Consider the following 21,692-nt stretch of genomic DNA (forward strand, 5'->3'; position numbering starts at 1 on the left):
AAATTAAGAAAGCAATCCCCTTCACTGTTGCAACAACAACAACAAAAAATAAAGTACCTAGGAGTAAATTTAACCAGAGGTTAAAGACTTGTACTTGGAGAAGTATAAAACATTGTTAAAGGAAATCAAGGAAGATACAAACAAGTGGAAGCATATACCATGTTCATGGATAGGAAGAATAAACATCATTAGAATGTCCATATTACCCAAAACAATCTATAAATTCAATGCAATTCCTATTAAAATACCAATGACATATTTTAAAGATATAGAACAAATATTCCAAAAATTTATATGGAACCAAAAAAGAACATGAATAGCCTCAGCAATCCTGAAAAAGAAGAATAAAGTGGGAAGTATCACACTTCCTGATATCAAGTTATACTACAAGGCCATTAAACTCAAAACAGCCTGGTACTAGCATAAGAACAGGCATACAGATCAACGGAACAGAACAGAGAACCCAAAAATAAACCCAAACCTATATTGACAATTGATATTTGACAAAAGAGGTAAGAGCATACAATGGAGTAGAGACAGTCTCTTTAAGAAATAGTGTTGGGCCTGTCCAGGTGGTGGCGCAGTGGATGGAGCATCGGACTGGGATGCGGAAGGACCCAGGTTCGAGACCCCGAGGTCGCCAGCTTGAGCGCGGGCTCATCTGGCTTGAGCAAAGAGCTCACCAGCTTGGACCCTAGGCCCCTGGCTCCAGCAGGGGGTTGCTTGGTCTGCTGAAGGCCCGCGGTCAAGGCACGTGTGAGAGAGCAATCAATGAACAACTAAGAAGTCGCAATGCGCAACGAGAAACTGATGATTGATGTTTCTCATCTCTCTCCGTTCCTGTCTGTCTGTCCCTGTCTATCTCTGCCTCTGTAAAAAAAAAAAAGAAATAGTGTTGGGAAAATTGAACAGGTACTTGAAAAAAAATGAAACTAGATCACCAACTTACACCATTCACAAAAATAAAACTCAAAATGGATAAAAGACTTAAAGGTAAGTCATGAAACTATAAACATCTTTGAAGAAAACATAGTAAGTAAACTCTCCGTTATCTCTCGTAGCAATATTTTTGCTGATTTATCTCCACAGGCAAATGAAATAAAGGACGGGATGAACAAATGGGACTATATCAAACTGAAAAGCTTTTGCACAGCAAAAGACACCATTTTTATTTTGCTGTGGCAAAATAAAAAGACTACCCACACAATGGGAGAATATATTAGCCAATACATCTGATAAGGGGTTAATAACCAAAATTTATAAAGAACTTGTAAAACTCAACACCAGGAAGATAAACAATCCAATCAAAAAATGGGCAAAAGAAATGAATAGACATTTCTCCAAAGAGGACATACAGCTGGCCAATGGGCATATGAAAAAATGTTCAACATCACTAATCATTAGAGAAATGCAAATTAAAACCACAATGAGATACCACCTCACACCTATCAGAAAGGCGGTTATTAACAAAACAACACATAATAAGTGCTGGATAGGGTGCAGAGGAAAGGGAACCCTCCTGCACTGCTGGTGGAAATGCAGACTGGTACAGCCACTGTGGAAAACAGTACAGAGGTTCCTAAAAAATTAAAAATGGAACTGCCCTTTGACTCAGCTATCCCACTTTTAGGAATATATCCTATGAATATCAAATCACTGATTCAAAAGAAGAAATGCTTCCTCATGTTTATTGCAGCATTGTTTACAATAGCCAAGATCTGGAAACAGCCCAAGTGTCTGTCAGTAGAAGAGTGGATTAAAAAGCCGTGGTACATATACACAATGGAATACTACATGGCATGAGGAAGAAGGAAATCTTACCTTTTGCAACAACATGGAGGGACCTGGGAACTATTATGCTAAGTGAAATAAGCCAGGCAGAGAAAGAAAAATACCATATGACCTCACTCATTTGAAGAATCCAATGAACAATGTGAACTGAGCAACGGAACAGAGGCAGAGGTGGGATCAAAGGGACCAGAGGGAAAGCGGTCAGAGGGAAAGTAGAAGAGAAGATGGGATCAGAGAAGGGAAAGAGATTAATGAAATTATATATACATAACACAGCATTATAGAGAACTGGACTGCAAATCCTGGAGGGAAGGGGGGAAGGCATTGGGAGAAGGGGGCATGGGAGGGGCTGAGAGCGAATAAGGGGGCGGTGGGAGATATATTCAGTGGGACACTTGAATCTATGTAAACAAATTAAAATCATAAATAAAAAAAGGAAAAATACAAAAAATTAAAATTAAAAAAAGCAGTGCAAAGGATAGGGTATCATAAGTGAAACTATATTGTTGAGAATTTTTTATATTTTAATGAAATAGTACAATATTAATTCTAAATAAATACTGATAATTATTTTATACTGATAAATTAATCAGTATAAAATACTGATTAATTAATAGTGATAAATTAATACAATATCAATTCTGATAAGATTGGTTGAAGAGTGCAATACTTAGATCAATTACTAAAAAGAGATATTGCCCAAAAGTGAAATAGAGGAAGAAATTTAATATCTCAATAGTTCCATTTCTTTCAAAGAAATTCAATTTATTATTAAGAAACTTTCCTACAAAGAAAACTCTCCCCCACATAGTTATGTGCTTGTAAATTCTGCCAAATATATAAGAAAAACTGCCAAACCTTCACAAATTGTTCCAGAAAACAGAAAAAATAGACCATCCTCAACTTAGTTTATTAAGTTAGCTCAACCCTGGTACCAAAAGCTGGCAAAGAATATTACAGAAAAGAAACTGATAGATAAACATCCCTTAAGAATGTATATGTAAAATTCCTTATAAATAGATTAACACATTGATGTTAGTACTTAATTAAAATGTAAGATGTATCCCAGAATATCAAGATAGGTTCAGCAAAGATCGATCAATATGTTTCACACTAACAGAATAAAGACATAAGCAATCTGGTCATCTCAAATGATGCAGATGAAGCATTTGAAAAATTCAGCATCCATTTATGATAATTCTCAGAAGATACTTGATAAAAAGACATTTCCTTAACCTGATAAAGGGCATTTTAAAAGGTCTAGTTAATATACTTAATGGTGAAATTGTGAATTGTATTTTCCCAAAGATAAGGACAAGACAGGAATATCTCACTACTTATATTTAACAGTGTGCTGGAGGCTCTAGCCAGTGCTAGGGAACAGAAACAAATAAAAAGCACCCAGATTGCAAAGGAAGAAAGAAAAGACTTTTTTTTATCTTCAGGCAACATTTTTGTTTACATGGAAAATCATATTCTCCAATACAGTTACAGGACCTAATAAAGTGAATTCATCAAGGTCATCATACAAAAAGTCAGTTAAATTTCTATAGGTGAGTATCAAACAATTAGAGAAATAATTTTAAAAATAGCTGCTGAATTTATGCAATAGAAACACAAAATGCATGGAAATAAACTTAATAAAAGATGTTTAAAGCCCTTGCAATGAAAATTACAAAACATTTCTGAGAGCTATTAAAGAGAATCTAAATAAATGGAGAGCTACATTCATGGATTAGCAAAGGCAGTAATAAAGAGATGGAAAATTCTCAGAATAACATATATAATATTAATTAAAATCTCAGCAAGATTTAAAATAAGTTGACAAGCTGATTCTAAAATTTATGTGGAAATTCAAAGAGTAGCCAAAAAAACATTGATAGAGTAGAACAATATGATTCAGAGTGCTTGATTTCAAGCATATTATAGAGCCATGATAATCAGGACAATTTAGCTCTGGAGTAAGGATAGATAAATTGATTAATAGAAAGTACAGAGAGTTTGGAAATAGACTCATACATATAAGGTCAATTTATTTTAAATACAGTCATGCAAACAATTCAATGGGAAATAGAAAACCTTTCCTAGAACAACTGAACAAATGTATAGGAAATGTAAGTTTCAATCCTACACAAAATTAATTAGATAAGGAGTATGGACTTAAAGAAAAAGGCTAAAACTGTAAGATATTTAGAAGGAAACAGGAAAATATCTTCCTAACTTTGACAGTAGACATAATAATGATGAAAAAAAAGAAACATAAAAGAGAAAAAATAAATTATATTGGACTTCATCAAAATGAAAACCTTCAGCATATTAAAATATTTCATTAGTAGAATAAAATGGCAAGCTACAGACGGAAAGAAAATGATTGTAACGCACGTATCGGACACACAAATTGTACCTAAAACATATAAAGAATTTATCCTATCAATAATAAAACGACAAATAACTCAATAAAAAGACAAAAGATTTGCCAAAAAAAAGAGACATATAAAAGGCCAACAAGTACACCAAAAGGTTGTCAACATGATTTGTTATTTGAGAAATGTAAATAAAAATTGCTAGATATTATTTCAAGACCACATGTTAGAAATGACTGTAGCTCATACATTATTGGTAGGAGGTAGAATGGTACAACCAATTTGAAAACCTGTTGGGCAGTTTCTTATGAGTGAACTACGCACCTACTCCATGATACAGCAATTCCACTGAGGTTTCCACCGCAGAGAAACAAAAATGTGTATTGACAAACTGATTGGTACAAAAATGTTAACAAGTTACAAAAATAATAGTCTCAAACTTGCAAAAACTCACAATGTCCATAAAGAGGAGAAAGGATGAAGATTTGTGATCTATTCATACAGTGGAATTAATACCCAAGCAATTGAAAAGATGAGTTAGGAGACATGAGTCCTCATGGATAAATCTCAAAAACACTGTATTGTGTGAAAGGAGTGAGAAAGAAAAGAGGAAACAGTATGTTATTCCATTTATAAGAACTATCGGAAACTATCAAAACCAAAGAGTGATAGAAATCAGAATTGTGATTGATCATGGGGGGTGAACGAAGACCTGAGTGCCCTTCTGGGTTGAACCAACTGTTCTGTATCTTGACCGAGGCACTGGCTACATATCAGACTTGTTTCTCAGAACTCACTTAAGATCCGTACACTTCATGGTAGGTAATTGTTACTTCCAAAATGAATTATCAGCAAAAAAGAAAGTAAACCAGATAAATTAATGAAGCACATAAACATTAAAAAAACAATGCAAAGTATAGATTCTCACTGCAAAAGAAATTAAACAATGCAGAGAAAAGTGAAATTATTCATTTCTTTTCCTTCCTCAACCCTTCATTTCCCTCTCTTGTGATAACCATGGTTACCAGTTTGATTTTTCTACATGCTCTTTAAACCCAGCCAAATAGCACTAAAAAAGAGGTATAACTGGGTCACACAGGAAATGGGGATTGTGGAAGAAAGAAGTACCTATCTATGTATAAGTTTGTTTACATAAAAGAAATCCTTCCCATTAATCATATATATATTTTTTTGATCATGGGGAACAGGTTCTACAAAGTCCTTTACTACATTCAGTCTGAATACATGTTGGTTTTCTTCAGTGAATTGGATGTGTGTACACTTTTCTCTGCATGTGCTTAAGTGAGTCCTTTACACATTCATTCCTGGACGCTATGTGGCTTGAGGTGAGTTGGGCATGGGGTTAAAACCTAAGGAGAACCCCTTAACTTAACTTCAGGTGCAGAATCACCTTTGGGCTGCTGTGACTTTGAGTGAGTGGATAAGCTCCTTTTAAGTTTATTAATTGGCTAACTATATTTACTCTTTGTGGGACATTCCTTAAAATTGTCTTTTCTCCTAAATGTAGTTATTTGGTTAACTGTTATCTTTTAAGGGAATGCAGTTGTTCTGGTTTTGAGAGAGAGAGAGAGAGAGAGAGAGAGAGGGAGAGTCAGAGTTTCTTAAGGGTGTGTTCTATTTTGGGCAAGATGGGTTTTCCCACTTGAAATAGAGAGGAAGTAAAAAGCCAGTATTTAAGGTAAGCTCGATGGATTTCAGAGAATACTCCTTAAGAAGAGTGTTAGAAAGTTTTGAAAATGGCAACATTGTCATGATTTCATGAATAAGGATAAAAGGAGTAAATTGGGACAGAATCCCATTTCTGGATTGTATGTAAGCACGTGATGTGGAGAAATTAGAAGTTTATTGGCATTTAGTTCAATCCTTGAGTATAGAATATACTGGTAAGTATTAAATGTGTGGAATAGTCAGCCATAGATCCATAACATGTAGCATATTCCTGGTACTGTTGGAAGTTCAAGAAGAATCTAAAATGGTATTCTCAGTTCATTCCCACTTTTGGGGGAAATGAGATTAATGAGCAACAAAAAAAAATGGAGATCATCATATGGTTGTCTTGTGAGCTTGGACATCCTTTGGAGGGCTCTGAGTTCCAGGAGCTGCTTTATGGGAAGGGAATGGAGGTGGCCAGGAGACTAAGGAAAACTGTGGCATGGAGCAGATAGCCTTGCGTCATGCCGCTGACCTTGGTTTCGGCTGATGGGAGGAAACTTAATGTGCTCCCGTGAGTGGTTCAACTCAAATTCAATTTAATTCATTTCAATTTACTTAATTAAATTAAAACAATTCACTTGGTTGCTAATTAAGCATTGCTAAGGTTAGGAATGTTCTGGAACTACACAGTCTAACCCAACAGCCACTCTCCCACATGCTTATTGAATACTTGAAATACGGCTAGTCCAAATCAAGAAATACTCTTAATATGAAATACACATCAGATTTTGAAGGTTTAGTATGCAAAAAAGAATGTAAACTACCTCACTAACATTTTTTGTTCATATTGATTACATGTTGACAATATTTGGGGTATATTAGGTTAAATAAAATATATTATTAATTTCCCCCACTTTTTTTTTTAGAGAGAGATAGAGGCACAGACAGGGACAGATAGACAGAAAGGCAGAGAGATGAGAAGTATCAAATCATAGTTGCAGCACCTTAGTTGTTTACTGATTGCTTTCTCATATGTGCCTTGACAGAGGAGGGGTGGCTCCAGCCCAGCCAGTGACCTTGGGCTCAAGGCGGCAACCTTAGGCTCAAGCCAGCAGCCTTTGGGCTCAAGCCAGCAACCCCATGCTCAAGCTGATGACCTCAGGGTTTCAGATCTGGGTCCTTTGCATCCCAGCTTGATGCAGTAGTATCCACTGCACTACCGTCAGGTCAGGCTTTTTTTTTCTTCTTTTTTTTAATGTGGCTGCTGGAAATTTTTTAATTTCATTTTCTGGCTCACACATTTGTGAATTGCATTGTATTTCTTTTGGATAAAACCATTCCAGGGTATTTTTAAAAAGGTATCTGAGTGGGACTACAGGTTAACAAATTTGGCCCTGTAGGACCTTCCCTGGGGATATCCACCCTAAGCCACTCACACAAATCCCCCTGCTCTGAAATTAGGGAGAGATGGCTGGGGACCACAGCATCTGTTTCTTGACCCCACCTTCACAGTCCTATTTCCTGCAATCTTAGATAGTTTGGTGTGACAGTGATATTTACATGGAAATATTAAAAATAAAAGAAAACTATAGTTTTTATTCTTTCTTTGGCCCTGAAAAACAAAAGCTATCTCAAAAATATAGAACAACTTTGCAAGTTAGTGTAGTTTGCTGTAGAAAGGACTACACTAAAGACACTTGACAGATATTACTAGTGAAGTGTGTCGAGGATGAGGTAGGCTTGACAGGGTGTAGCCTGTCACATGGGCGGTAATTGAGGAAAACAAAAAGTGACCTATTTGAAGTGGTATCTGTAGGCGGTGCATGGGAATGACTGTGGCGCCCCCCAGAATGTGGACATAAAGGAAATACGATTGCCTTCCGAGAGCTGACTATAAAAATTACGTAAACATCTAAACTGCAGGGTCCCCTATTCAAGTTCCTGTACAGGTAACACTAATGAGAAAAGTGGACCTCATTTCAGGGCTGAGAATTAAACCCCCACCTAGAGAAGTAGCCAGAACACTGTTCGTCTATTTTTTGCTGTACGTTACCAGTATCAAGAAACCTGATTTTAAAAGAGATTACCTAGATATTTAAATGCTAGCAACTTGTTTTAAAAATTTGGCCACTTTGAGATCTGAACCAAAACACTTCAGTCTTAAAATCAACATACAAATTTCCTTTGTTTGCTTCTATATTTCCTGAACAACCTTTTGATCCAATTTTAAATGAAAATCAGACGACTGAGAGAACTAAGAACCATTTTCAGGCACTGACCATGTATCAGACACTAATGTTTCTAGCCCAGTGTCAGACAGGTGTTAGGGATCAGAGAGCTGCAAGAACTCCTGGACTCACAGAGCTAGTTTTGAATTCCAGCCAAGGTGCCTCTTCCTCGCACCTCTGCTTTGCCACTCCAGGTACCTGACAGCTGGTTAGAGTTCTGGTAAATGAAATATTTTCAGGTCTTTCCTTTGTACTGATATGCAACCTACTGGCCCTCTCTGTCCCTCCTCCCCCAAACACCATCCTGAGCCCTGCTTATCTGGCTCTCAATGTTAGTTGTATCTGTCAGTGTGAAATAGTCTTTTGATATGCTGGTAATACAGTTCTGTGATTTCGGTTAATTCAAGTTCATCCCTGAGAGATGGATCTGCATGTTGAACACTAAGCAACTAGGTTTCTATAAGAGACTGATGGCCAGATCAGGCAGATGGTAAATTTACCTAGAAAAATGCCCTCTGGGAAACAGCACCTGGTTTCCAGCAACTATCCCACCTGTGTAATGACTTTATCAGAAAGTACAGTTTTCAGTGATTTCTGGGTTCTTCTTTATATATTTATATTAACACGGATAAAAAAAGCTCCAAGCCCTGGCCGGTAGGCTCAGCGGTGGAGTGTCGGCTCAGTATGTGGAAGTCCTGGATTTGATTCCCTGTCAGGGCACACAGGAGAAGTGCCTATCTGCTTCTCTACCCTTACCCTTTCCTTTCTCTTTATCTTTCTCTTCCCCTCCCACAGCCAAGGCTCCATTGGAGCAAAGTTTGCCCGGGCGCTGAGGATGGCTCCATGGCCTCTGCCTCAGGTGCTAGAATGGCTCCGGTTGTTACAGAGCAATAGCCCAGATGGGTAGAGCATCACCCCCTAGTGAAAACCCTAGGGATTTCTGGGTGGATCCTGGTTGGGGGCATGCGGGAGTCTGTCTCTGTGCCTCCCCTTTCTCACTTTAGAAAAATAAAAAAAAAAAAGTTTCATAAAGCTAGTTTCAGTGTGGGAAAAAACTCCAACTTAAGCAGTGAATGCAGCACTTCGTTTAAGTGAGTTTAATTTGAGAAACATTGCCTACTCTGAACCTAGGGGTTCCACCAATCACCTCTCAAGGTGTAGATTCCTTTATGAAATTAGCACCATAACCTACTAAGGAGTTCATACTCATTGTTTCGCACTGAAACATGTCTTAAGGTAATTCCTTCGGAATGGAAATATCTGAATCCAATTGAAAAACCCAAATGGAGGCTATGGATAGGTTAAAATATGGCAGGAAATATGAAGAGGCTTCTTAAAGGAAGCATGCAAGTTTGTTCAAGTGGGCAAGGAAGCGGTCAGGTGCCGTGTGAGTGAAAGTGAACAAGAAGGTCAGCCTCAGACTTTCTAAGAGAAACCACAGTGATCACTGAAGTCCACCAACTAGTGGGTTTGAGAACCCAAAGTCAAACCTCTATGTTGGAGGATGTTTTGCCCATAAAAATGAGAGCAATGTTTGAATGAGTTGTTCAGTTGTTTTTGTGTGGTCTAGTTGCAGCATAGACACTGGATATCGTAGGTTCCTGTCCTCTCTACATATTTTATTCCTGGAAAGTGTGTTACAGAAGTAAACTGACAGGTAGTTGGAGAACACGCTATGGAGTTCAAGTTCAAGGCCATGTCTATCCAGTGCCTGCAGCAGGGATCACTGCTCCTGAAAGTCAATCATGGGGGCTGGCTGAATGTCGATGGAATTTGAGAAGCACGCTGTTACTACTGGCAGACATTGACCCACTTTCTTTACGAGGAAACTAACTACAACTAGGTGATCTAATAGGAATTTTGAGACAGCCACTAGCCAGAATTTTATGTTAGAGTATTTTTTTTAAGTCACCAGAGAAAGTAACATTTCACAGCATGAGCTGATTTGTGGAGGAGGAATTAGATAAAGCTCTCTAAGCTCTTTACCAAACTTTCAAAACAGAGGCAGTCTCATTTTCTTGGCCTTTTCTCTGAGGCCTCATGAAACCAAGAGCCAATTTATTCCTGTGGGTTTTTTGAAAATTGATATTGAGAGTATTATCAAAAGTTAACTGTATCAAGAAGGTGGAAGTTGGGCTTCCAATCGCTTCCAACTGACTATAGCAGGAGATTGGAAGTTGGGCTTCCAATCGCTTCCAACTGACTATAGCAGGAGAATGAGTAGTCATCAGGTTCTGCATCTTCCAAGTCTCCTCGGGAGGAACAAACCTGCAAGCAAAAACCTAACAAGCACAGGTTTTTCTAATAGAAAAAAAAAAGTCACCACAATTAAGAAATAACCTCCTTCAGTCCATTTTCATAGATTTTTTTACTTAAATCCTCTTTTTTGTGACTTATTACCTACTGGACATGTCTTCTAATCAAATTACTAAAGCATTAATTATTTGATCATCACAATCTCCCTGTGAGGTAGTAGAGTTCGTTTAACAGGTGAGGAAATAGGCGTAGATAAGTTACATAACTACCATAACTCTTGCTAAGTGCCGATGTTGGGATTAGAAATCAGGCACCAGACTGCAACTTGTAGGCATGAGGGTTTCTCATGTCAGGCCAAGAGATTTTTTAGGAATGTCCTAGACAAACCAGAATTTAAATTCAGCTGTGAAGTCAGGAAGGATATGGGATCTTCAAGACCTACACCATCATTTGGCTGTAGCAGCCAGATGTGAATGATAAACTCATGAGTTTCTTTGCATGATTCTTCTGGTAAAGGACAAGGAGTTCCAGAAAGAGAAAGCTTTTGGAATTCATTCAACTGTGATATTTGATAATTAGTCCCCACACTCTTTTCTTTGTCACTGTTGCTGCACAACATATGAAAAGAAAGAAAGATTTTTAAGCACCTAACGTGGCCACCATTTCTCACCATATTTCAAATTCCAGATTGGTGCTATTGACCTCTGGGTCATCAAAGGTACAGTTTAGCAAGTGCGGGCTTCCAATCGCTTCCAACTGACTATAGCAGGAGAATGAGTAGTCATCAGGTTCTGCATCTTCCAAGTCTCCTGGGGAGAAACAAACCTGCAGCTGTGAATGAGGCAAATAAGTGCGTGCTTTAACATCTACAGTGACATCAATAAAACGGCAGCCTTGGTGGGCAGACATAAAGAAGAGATTCCAGTTTATCTAAAGAAGAAAAGCCCAAAGGCAAAGAAGAGAAACAGTTTTCAAAACCAAAACCACGAACCAACCAAACAAACAAAAACACACACACGCACCAAAAACCCAAACCCAAACAAAACCTAACAAGCACAGGTTTTTCTAATAGAAAAAAAAAAGTCACCACAATTAAGAAATAACCTCCAAATATTTCTAAATATTTCTGCCAATGGGTTAGTGCTTTAAAAATCTAGAATGAAGCACTACACACAGTCTTTCTTTTATTTAAATGGTGATTTCTTCTGTTAGCTGGTACATTGTAAGTAAAAGAAACTTTATCTCCGTTATTTTCATGCTACCTAATCTAGCCTTGACTTCTTGACTTTATTACAAATCTTCATTTATTTTGTCTCAAGTATTTTTTTGAATAAAGAAGATGGTAGAAGTCTTACAGTCAGAAGTACATTTGTGTAAGTGGTAGCAATTCCTTGCCTTAGCAGGCATTCTGACGGAAAGTATCACTGATTATTTATATCATGTGGATATTTATTTATGGTAATTTGTCTTAAGCTACTAAGGCACACATGATTAGAAAAAAAAATTAGATCTAACAGGACATAGGTCTCATGGACCTTCCTATAAATGTTATAGATACTGCCTCTGTGCTTATCGATCTCCTATACATAGTATATCTCATAGATATGAGCATATTCTGGAAATAAGTGTGGAACCAGAAATTTTTTTTTGAAAGAGAAAGAAAGAAAGAAGGAAAGAAAGAAAGAAAGAAAGAAAGAAAGAAAGAAAGAAAGAAAGAAAGAAAGAAAGAAAGAAAGAAAGAAAGACACACAGAGAGAAGCATCAACTTGTTCCACTTTGTTGTGCACCCATTGATTGCCTCTTGTGACCTGACTAGGAGCCACTGGATTGAGCCAGTGCTTTTTAGGATTGAGCCATGATCAGGGTTTGAACTGGCACCCTCAAGGTCAAGCCAGTATCCTCGGGATTGAGTTAGTGACCCTGGGATGGAACTGACGACCTTGGAGCTCCAGAGCGATGCTCTACCTACTGCATCACTGGCCAGGGTGAGAACAGAAACTTTTTGCAGTTACTTTGGAAAGTATAATCTGTCACAGGTAGTATTTAATTTAAGTTGGGTTGAAGTCCCTAAGTTTAAATACACATTTTGTATGTATATTTCACAATATTTAATAGAGAAAATATGTCAGCAAATATACTTAGGACGGAACATGAGAAAATTCAGAGAAACCAAAGCCATTCAGAGTGCTCGAATGTGAGCTTATGATTGCTTGTAGAGATACATACTAGAGATTAGATGCTTCTATGGCTTTAAATCAGATTTAAATATACTAAAATTAAACCTTACTTGAGTGTCCCAAAGGCTATGAGATGTACAGACAGCACCTTCTTTATTTAAATAACTCAGTAGTTCTGTGGGGAAGTTAGTAAAGCCGGTTGTGAGTGGACCAATCAATTGAATGACTGGTTGATTCAGCCAAAGCATCAAATCGAGAAAAGCCACATCTAGACAAAAGCTGTGGGCAATGTTCTCTCTGAACATTGCTAGAATTTATTGAGCTCATAAATCTGCTCCCAACAAAGGCTCTCTATATAATATCAGCAGGGTATGACCCTCCTCCTGGCCACAGTTTTAAATAATCAGGGGCAGCCCACCATTTAGGGCTCACAAAGAAAGCATGTTCATCCCTAAACTTAAAGACTTAGAGCTTGATTCCTAAGAGCGGATATCTTTCTCAACAGAAAGACTCTGTATAGTTTTAGCCTGCCCTTATTACATGGCAGTCTTCACACTGTCTTGACATGTTCTCTTCTTTGCACTTTCCACCTATCCTATACAACAGAACCTTCATTACTATTTGGGTTCAGACATCCATGGATCAGCTTAGTCGCCAACATACTTCAACATACAAAGCAAGCCAGGAAGAGAACGTCAAAGAGATGCTGTGCTTTGGCAGAACAAAGTACTCCCACTACCTTCAGCCACACAGTCTGGAAAGTGAGTTTGCTGTATATTCTCATACAATATACAGAGCATTGGTCATACTATTAAAGTGATTAGATTTTGAGATGTAGCTCATTGGCCCTTGATCAGATATTACTGGACAAAGTTGCCTTGTCACCAAGAAAAATCCCCCTCGATGACTTGCAAGATTGCATGTCATTTTACAGAGAGAATATTATACCTGACCTAAGCTGGAAAATTCTAGTGTAAGAGCAATGTGCACAGTGAGTAAGGTCCTCAGCACCAAAGCTGGACATGTGCTGGTTTAAATCCTGGCTCTTCTGCTCTGTCATTGTGCTCCTCTGACAGGCTTCTCAACCTGTCAGCGTTTTGATGTGTAAATTCATGTTATCAAAGGAACAAGTACAAAGACAGCTTAGAACACAGTGAGCACTCAGGAAGGGTTAGCTATGATGATCATCATATATTTTTTTGAGAAATAAATACTAAAAAGGTAAAATGAGAATTCTAGTTCTGAGAACATAAACATGAAGCTTTAGGGCTTCTTTGAAAAAGAGTTCTATGTCAAAGGTGTTATTACTATGGCTTTGAAATTGCAGAGAGCTTTTGAACAACAGTGAGTTAACCTATTCTTTTTTAAATGCTCATTATCTAAGCATATTTTTTCAAGAACATTTCTTTTTTTTTTTTTTGGAATGTATATTATAGATAAGGTAGTATGCTTTAGAAGTCTTCCTACTGAAAAGGATTAGTTGATTCAAAGGGTAAACAGTTTGGTTTTTTTTAAGTAGTCATTTCTTTTCTTGATCATCCTTACAGTTATCAGAAAACTAACTTATCTCTCAGCAAACAGCAGCTGATTAATTTACACATCAAACAGGGAAGTATTCTGATGTGATCATGTGAATGGGTAGTTACAGATCTCCTAAAAATGTCTGAAATATAAAAAGTTAAAGACTCATCTTTCAATTAGACTTCTTATTTCTTTTAAAAATAGTATGATCATCATGGAGAGATCGAGGAAGTACATTATAGTCCAAAAAGGAAGATTTCTGTGTCACTTGCCAAGCGTTTCTGTGCCAAACACAAGGCAACGTTTACCATGGAATAATAATCAGCCCCCACAAAGTGAGTCACACAAGGTCACACTGAAAAATGTCAACTCTCTGGAAAATATTCTAGGAATTTCCATCCTTAGTAGTTACGTGACTTGAAATATCTAAGCTGAGTCAGTAGGCTGATGTGTTTGATATCTTTGATAGAAAAATAGTTTTTAGCACTTGAAGTGAAAGAGTTTAATTTTCAGGAATAAGTTATTGGTCCAAATTCCCAGGTAGCCCTGCTGTTCCTGCTTTACTTTTGTTTACAGTTTTGTTGTAATTACAATGTATTTACTAAATAGACAACATCTGTTTCTAGGAACTAAGTACTTCAAGAATCCCAAAGAGAACTATTATAGGACAATAAGTTTGTCAATGTAGAGACAATATATTTCAGTGAGACAACTCCCTCAGATCTATCTCTCTTGTTATCAATCTATCAAAACTTAAGTATTTTGAAGAAAATTTCAAATATGTATTAAATGCCTACTATGTCCCTTGCACTCATTTAGGTGCTGGGGGTGCACAATGGTAAGTGCAGACAAAGCTGCTGTTTCCAGACATTATTTTATCATGAAAGATTTGTTCTTGGAACCTTTTAAAAAGCTAAGCGAAACAATTCTAGCTTAACTTCTTAATGAGGTAGAGCCAACAAACTCCACTGTGGCATCTATATGGGTGGTCTTTTTGTAAGGGAAGAGGCATTGACCAACATTAAGATCCACATTTGGAGAGTCAAATGCATTTCTCTCAACAATTCTAAGACTTTGCAAACCGCCCTCAGGATTGTCCCCCAACCCTCTGTCCTACTGGTTAGAACATACATAGTGACTGAATACATGGTAAGTTCTCCATTTCAACCCAGTGCCTGGCTCAGGTCTGTTAGGGGTCTGAGCAACCTAAAGCTTATTCGCAAAATAATCTGAAATCCTAAAGAAAAGTTAGAAATGACTCACCATTCTGTGCATAGCCACTTTCTCCAGAAACGACATGAAGTAAATAGAAAATAATACCAAAAGCTGTACCTAGAATTGTCATTCTGAGAGAGAGAGAGAAAGGAGAGCCGGCATGTGAGCCTACGTGCAGGAATGAATGAGACAGTGCGCGCGGGAGTGAGCCAGAGACTTGAGGGCTTTATACTCACTTACCCACAGACAGGGGGGAGTATAAACACAGCACAGAGAAGGTATGTGCCAGAAACAGGAAGTCAGAGTAAAAGTATTGCTGCTCTAAGCAGAAGTAGAGGAAATGAGGAGACAGAGCATTTGAAATTAATGTATTTCTCTGGCATTCCTGGAAGCCCTTAAATTACTGTGCTTATTTGAAAGTATTGTGGTGGATTCAAATGTAAACTCAAACTATTTCAGACTAGAGTGTGAAGAGGGTACATGTTAAAAGAATTATGGGACTAAATTTATAAAGCTAATTGATTGATTGTTGGGTTGAGTCTTGATGTAAAGAAAGATTCTGCAAAGAAAACTAGATAGAAGGTGACGGAGGACAATCTGACTTTGGGTGATGGGTATGCAACATAATTGAATGACAAGATAACCTGAACATGTTTTCTTTGAACATATGTACCCTGATTTATTAATGTCACCCCATTAAAATTAATAAAAATTTATAAAAAAAAAAAAAGATCCTGCACTTAATGAAGTAATTTATTGTAGGTATATGTTAAATGGTTTACCTCCAATCTCTGAACCCACAGAGTTTTACAGGAAGAGCAGTTTTTCTGTTTTGTTCTCTAGGAAGCTCTGATAGTTACTTATACCTCACCCATCACAGTAGGCATTCTAGAGTTATTTGTTTAATTTAGGAGTTGACAAACTATGACTGGGGGGCCAAATTTGCCCTACCATCTGTTTCTGTAAATAAAGTTTTATTGAAATATGAATGGTTTTATGCTGCAACAGCACTGAGTAGCTGAGACAAAAAATATGGCACACAAAGTATAAAATTTTTACCATTTGGCCCTTCATAGAAGAAGTATGATCCTTTGTTTATTGGATAAAATAGTTATTTTCCCTGTGAATTTAAAACAGGATTCTCTTTGTGGAAATCTGACTGCTGCACAACTTTTCAGGAACATACAGTTCTCACTAGTATCTACATATGCAGGGCAGAAGCCCGAGAGACATTGACAGGGATGATTCAGACTCTCCCTACACTTGTCTGCCAATCAGAATTGTTCCCACCACAGCCTCATGGATAACATGGTGGTATTTGTGAAGCCTGGCTGACCTCTTGGTAATTGCTGGATTTTTCTTTTAATCCATTATCAGCATTCAAAGGCACAGGCTGAGAGCAGTCCTGTCATTATGAGACGAAGAGCCTGACCAGGCGGTGACACAGTGGATGGGGCGTCAGACTGGGATGCGGAGGACCCAGGTTCGAGACCCTGAGATCACCAGCTTGAGAGCAGGCTCATCTGGTTTGAGCAAAGCTCACTAGCTTGGACCCAAGGTCACTGGCTTGAGCAAGGGATTACTTGGTCTGCTGAAGGCCCACGGTCAAGGCACGTATGAAAAAGCAATCAATGAACAAATAAGGTGTCGCAACGAAAAACTGATGATTGATGCTTCTCATCTCCCTCTGTTCCTGTCTGTCCCTAACTATCCCTCTCTCTGACTCTCTATGTCTCTGTAAAAAAATAAAAATAAAAAAAAGATATGGAGACATTTTCTGAAGGACATAGCCTTGCTCACTAGTAAAAGGCAAAAGAGTTATGCAATCTGAAGAGAAACCAGAGTATACCCCTACTCATTAGATGAATAACCTAACCTGGATTTAGACCATAAAGCTCCACTCTGGATTCACAGGGCTCTCTTTTGGAAACAAGAGCCACAGGACCACGATTTTAAGGTCCAGAGGACACCAATGCTGCATGGACAGTGAGTTATGAGCTTCTGTTTGATTTGCTGTCATTGGATAGAATCAGTCCTCTGGGCATGTGAAAATGTCTAAGTTAACAAAGATAAACAACATCCCCCAGAGTGTGAAACAGAGAGTCTTTGAAAGCTAGGCAAGCTAGTTTGTCTCTTCATTACAGTTATATGACAATCTTGGAAAATGAGAAAGGAGGTGGGCATTTGTATCAATCTCTGGGAAACCCTCCGCAGGACTGGGGCAGATCCAGTGACAAAGATGGATGTGGTACCCTGTTTATAATGTCACAGTCTTGACTATACACTCAAGGGATATTTCAGAACAAGAAGCCAACTGAACAGGACATAATCTTTTCTTTCCCCCTGCTGAGGCTGTCTCCTCTCTCTCTCTCTCTCTCTCTCTCTATATATATATATATATAATATATATATATAATATATATATATATATATTATATATATATATATTCTACCGGAAAGTTTTGTCTGTTTCTATCACAACAAGTTTCAACATGTAAGCACATTTATTTGGTGCATGTGTGCCTCTCTATTTTTATCACTTAATGTATACATACTGACGTAGCAAATTAACTAAAACAAAGTTGATTCACATTAGTCTTATGTGTGAAGCGATAGTGTACCCATGGCTACTGATAAAGTTCATTTACGCCACTGTAATTTTTACGAATTTCAACAAGGAAGAAATGCTACAGAAGTATGTCTGTAGCATCCACCATACTCCCCGGACTTAGCACTCTCCGACTATCACTTGTTTTTGTCCTTACAAAATTTTTTGAAGGGCAAAAAATTCAAAAATGAAGAAGATATCAAACAAGCACTGGTTCAATTTTTCGCATCAAAAGATAAAACATTTTTTAAAAATGGGATATACAAACTGCCCTCACGCTGGCAAGAAATCATTAATAATAATGGCAATTATATTATTTAATAAAGTTTATTGACAGTAAGAAAAATTTATATTTTGTTTTATTCCAAAAACGGACAGAACTTTCCGGTAGACCTTATATATATCTTCTTTATTTTTTTTTCTTCTTTCTTCCTTCTTTCCTTCCTCCCTTCCTCCCTCTCTCCCTCCCTTCCTCTCTCTCTTTCTTTCTTTCTTTTCCAAAAAAAGAGCAACAATTTGGTGCACTAGATAATAATTTGTATCCTTGTTTCTAATCTCGTTTTGAAATTTTGGTTAGAAAATTGGAAGCCCCATCCACAAAACTTGGTATGTTTGTGTATTGAACAGAATACTACTTCAAGAAAGCTATAGTTACAAATTTTCATGAACTAAATTAGTGTTCAAGGAGAAGTCACAAATTATATCTATCACCAACACAGATCTCATGATTGTCATTCTACAGGTGAGTAATTGGGTCATGTCTCTTTAAATTCTCTTGTTTATCATTTAAGTGGACTATCATTTTGATTGTATCTCTTTCCTTTAGTTGTGAAGATGTAAAGAACAAAGCCTTGTCACAATATTTTGGTACAGCATGTGCTAGTTTGCTCAGGGGATTTCCTCTGGTGTGCTTGCTCTCTTTGGGTGGGGCAGAAGATGCCAAAGGACCTCAGAGAGAAGCCTACATTACGAGGAACTCAAAGAAATGAGAAGGCTCACTTGTTCTCCTAGAGATGATGGGGAACAGTGGTGTCTTCTTTACTTTCTTCACCCAGGTCTTGTTAGCCCTCGGGGAACTTAGAAAAGCTGAGGAAGGACAGGCTCGCTCCACCTGTCCTTTACATGAAAGATATTTACTACATTGCTTTGTCATTATTGTCCATGAGGGACGTGGAGAGATGAGAAAGGCAGACCAGGAAGGGCACTCATTCAGGATGTCTGATTCTCCAGCGGTGAACCCAGGATTCGTGCACTGGACTGTGGGCAAAGCAAGTCCTTTGATGTGTTTAAAGTTTACTTGAAACACGACTCTTCTCTCCCCTTCTTTCCTCCTTCTTCCATACCGTGTCTTCCCTCAGCTCCATGAGCTGCTATGATGTGCTGAGTCATTAAACAGGAAAGGTATCTGACTGCTTCTCCTGTCCGAGCAGAGCACAAGGACTCAGGGAGACTCCCAGGATCAACCAGTCACGTCTTTCCTTCTGATTTTTGTGATTGTTCAGGTCCCTTGTTAAATGCACAAAGCACATCAAGATTTTTTTTTCATACTATAATAAGTGATGCGCCCTTTGTATGTAACCAGTAGAGGCCTAAAGAGCTCAGATAAAGGACCCTGCAGCTAGATTGAAGATTCCAGAATGTTCCAGTTGGAGTAGTGTGTGCTCTTAATTTGATTGTTTGTTGACTTGGTGAAAGTCCACCCCAGGAAGTCCCATATTATTCTCTTTTTTTTCAATCAGTTAAAAATGAAAATATCTCTGGACAAATTCAGCTGAGCATCTGAAGTTACTACTAATATTCACCATCTGGACTCTTCTTCTAGAAACTTCATTTCCATCTTTGACAGAAATTATAAAGTTAGTGAGACAGATACTGATGCATTATCTCTTTCAACACCTTTGGGAAACAGACTAGTTTCAAGAACTAAAGTATATATTTGTCTGGGTCAGTTTTTAGATGAAGCTTATAAAATAAGCCCTAAACATCTAGTAATTTGTCTTAAATGAGAAATATTTAAAAGTCACTCACCTTGAGATTGAATATTGAAGGACAATAAAGTGAAACAACACTACATACTAGTAATAATAAACAGTATCTTTCTATAAGAACATCTTGTGCAAAATTTGATGTTTGAATAATACTCAAAAAGTTCCAAAACACATTCTGTGAAATCTGTATTAGCTGTTCTTCCTCCTATGGTCACTTACCTTCTTTAATTAACAGTTAAATTTTATCCATAACATAGAAAATAATCCTGGGTTCCTGTCTTCTGTTGGAGAAAAGGAATCCAGGCCAGTTCAGTAGAATGACTGAGGACCCCCCAAGAGCTATGGGAAAAATACACCCAAGGATGTCAAGTGGGTACGGCTGGCTGCAAGGGAGCCTACCCTTGGTCTAGTCCTAAAACAGTTTTCTGTAGCAATTTATCAGTGTTGCTGAGTCAGTCCCTGGGGCTGTCAGGGGGAGTCCCAGCATGGTGAAGTTTCATTTCCAGGAGCATGATATTTTCCTTGTTGTGGCTCTTCTTTCATTTCCCTTTCCTCCTTACCTCACATCTTCTGCCCCATGCCTTGCTGTCATTTGTGTTTTTTTCTGGGCAGAGTTTGAAATGTCATAGCTGTTTTGCCTCTACAAGACTTTAGTGTTGGTCTTCAGATGTAACGAAAATGGAATCTTTACGTGCCAACTCTTCCTTCTCTGCTGAAGACATCTCTGCCAGAAATGGAGGATTTTAATGTCACGACATGCCCAAATATATTTTTTAAGATTTTATTTATTCATTTTTTTAGAAAGATGAGAGAGAAAAGGGGAGGAGGAGAAGGAGCAGGAAGCATCAACTCCCATATGTGCCTTGACAAGGCAAGCCCAGGGTTTTGAACCGGTGACCTCAGTGTTCCAGATTGACACTTTATTCACTGTGCCACCACAGGTCAGGCACACATGCTCAGATATTAATAAAAATGTAAACAAGAGTGCCCATGCCTGAGGAAAGTGACATGCACTTTCTGGCAATGGCTGAGATCCCAGTGGAGCCACGGAGCATGTGTGGGTCTGTCTGTAACTCACAGCCTCTCCCGTAGCCCCTGCCCAGTAGGCAGTTCATAGTAGGGTCCTGCCAATAAGCCTAATTTAAGAAACAGCTTCTCACAGAGAAAAATCTGGATTGAATGACAACATCATTTCCTGGCCCAGCACAGACTTCCTTGCCTTAGGACAAGCACCTATCCTCCCACAAACCACTTTCTCAGAAACTGCAGGGCTGATTACTATACTTGCATTTAAACCTGGTTAAGTGGGAAAATTAATAAGAGCTCTCATATACTCTATATCATATGCTTCCCTTGCTCTCTTAGAACCCAGCATCTCTGTGTAAATCGAGTCTCCAAGAACAGCATTAGTATCTCATAATTTCCCAACCTAAATATGCAAAGGCAACATTAAAAGTGACGCTGTGTGATAGTGTTCAGGTAACCGTCACAGAGAAGCAATACGTGTTCCTAAAATAGAAGAAGTAGGGGGTCTGTTTGTTGCCAGACCACATGACTCTGGGCTAAGTAAGACACTTGCAGAAACTCATCAAGAAAATGGGAAAATAGTACTTATTTTTGCTTACCTACATGTAAACCATTTATTTATCTCAAAAGACTTTGGATTTTACTATAGGATTTTTCATTGTTTTAAGTATTAGTTGGGTTATGCTGCTGAAACAAGGAGATCCAGAAATATAATGGCTCTAACAAAGGTGTAAATTTACTGCTTTCTCATAGAAGATGGTTCATGGCATAGGCAGTTCCAAGAGTTCATTCAATTAGGAACGAAGCTTAGTCTTTTGTTTCATAGGACATTGTTCTTGTCTACA

The 21,692-nt window shown here is 38.0% G+C and overlaps 1 protein-coding gene across 4 annotated transcripts in view; it reads right to left on the reverse strand.

Moving 5' to 3' along the window:
* Positions 1 to 15,411, reverse strand: part of IL7R (interleukin 7 receptor) — a 34,425-nt gene extending 19,014 nt beyond the window's left edge. For 3 of the 4 annotated variants that reach the window (XM_066379094.1, XM_066379085.1, XM_066379113.1), the window contains exons 1-2: positions 15,274 to 15,405; positions 10,983 to 11,121 (exon numbers count right to left, since the gene is read on the reverse strand). In XM_066379094.1, coding sequence (XP_066235191.1) covers positions 10,983 to 11,121; positions 15,274 to 15,355 — 221 coding nt within the window. In that variant the 5' untranslated portion in view covers positions 15,356 to 15,405. Of the gene's footprint in view, positions 1 to 10,982; positions 11,144 to 15,273 lie in introns of all 4 variants that reach the window. The other variant, XM_066379103.1, reaches the window with a different exon arrangement.
* Between the last annotated feature and the right edge of the window lie 6,281 nt (positions 15,412 to 21,692).

Source organism: Saccopteryx leptura, chromosome 1, assembly GCF_036850995.1.
Source record: "Saccopteryx leptura isolate mSacLep1 chromosome 1, mSacLep1_pri_phased_curated, whole genome shotgun sequence".
Lineage (NCBI taxonomy): Eukaryota > Metazoa > Chordata > Mammalia > Chiroptera > Emballonuridae > Saccopteryx > Saccopteryx leptura.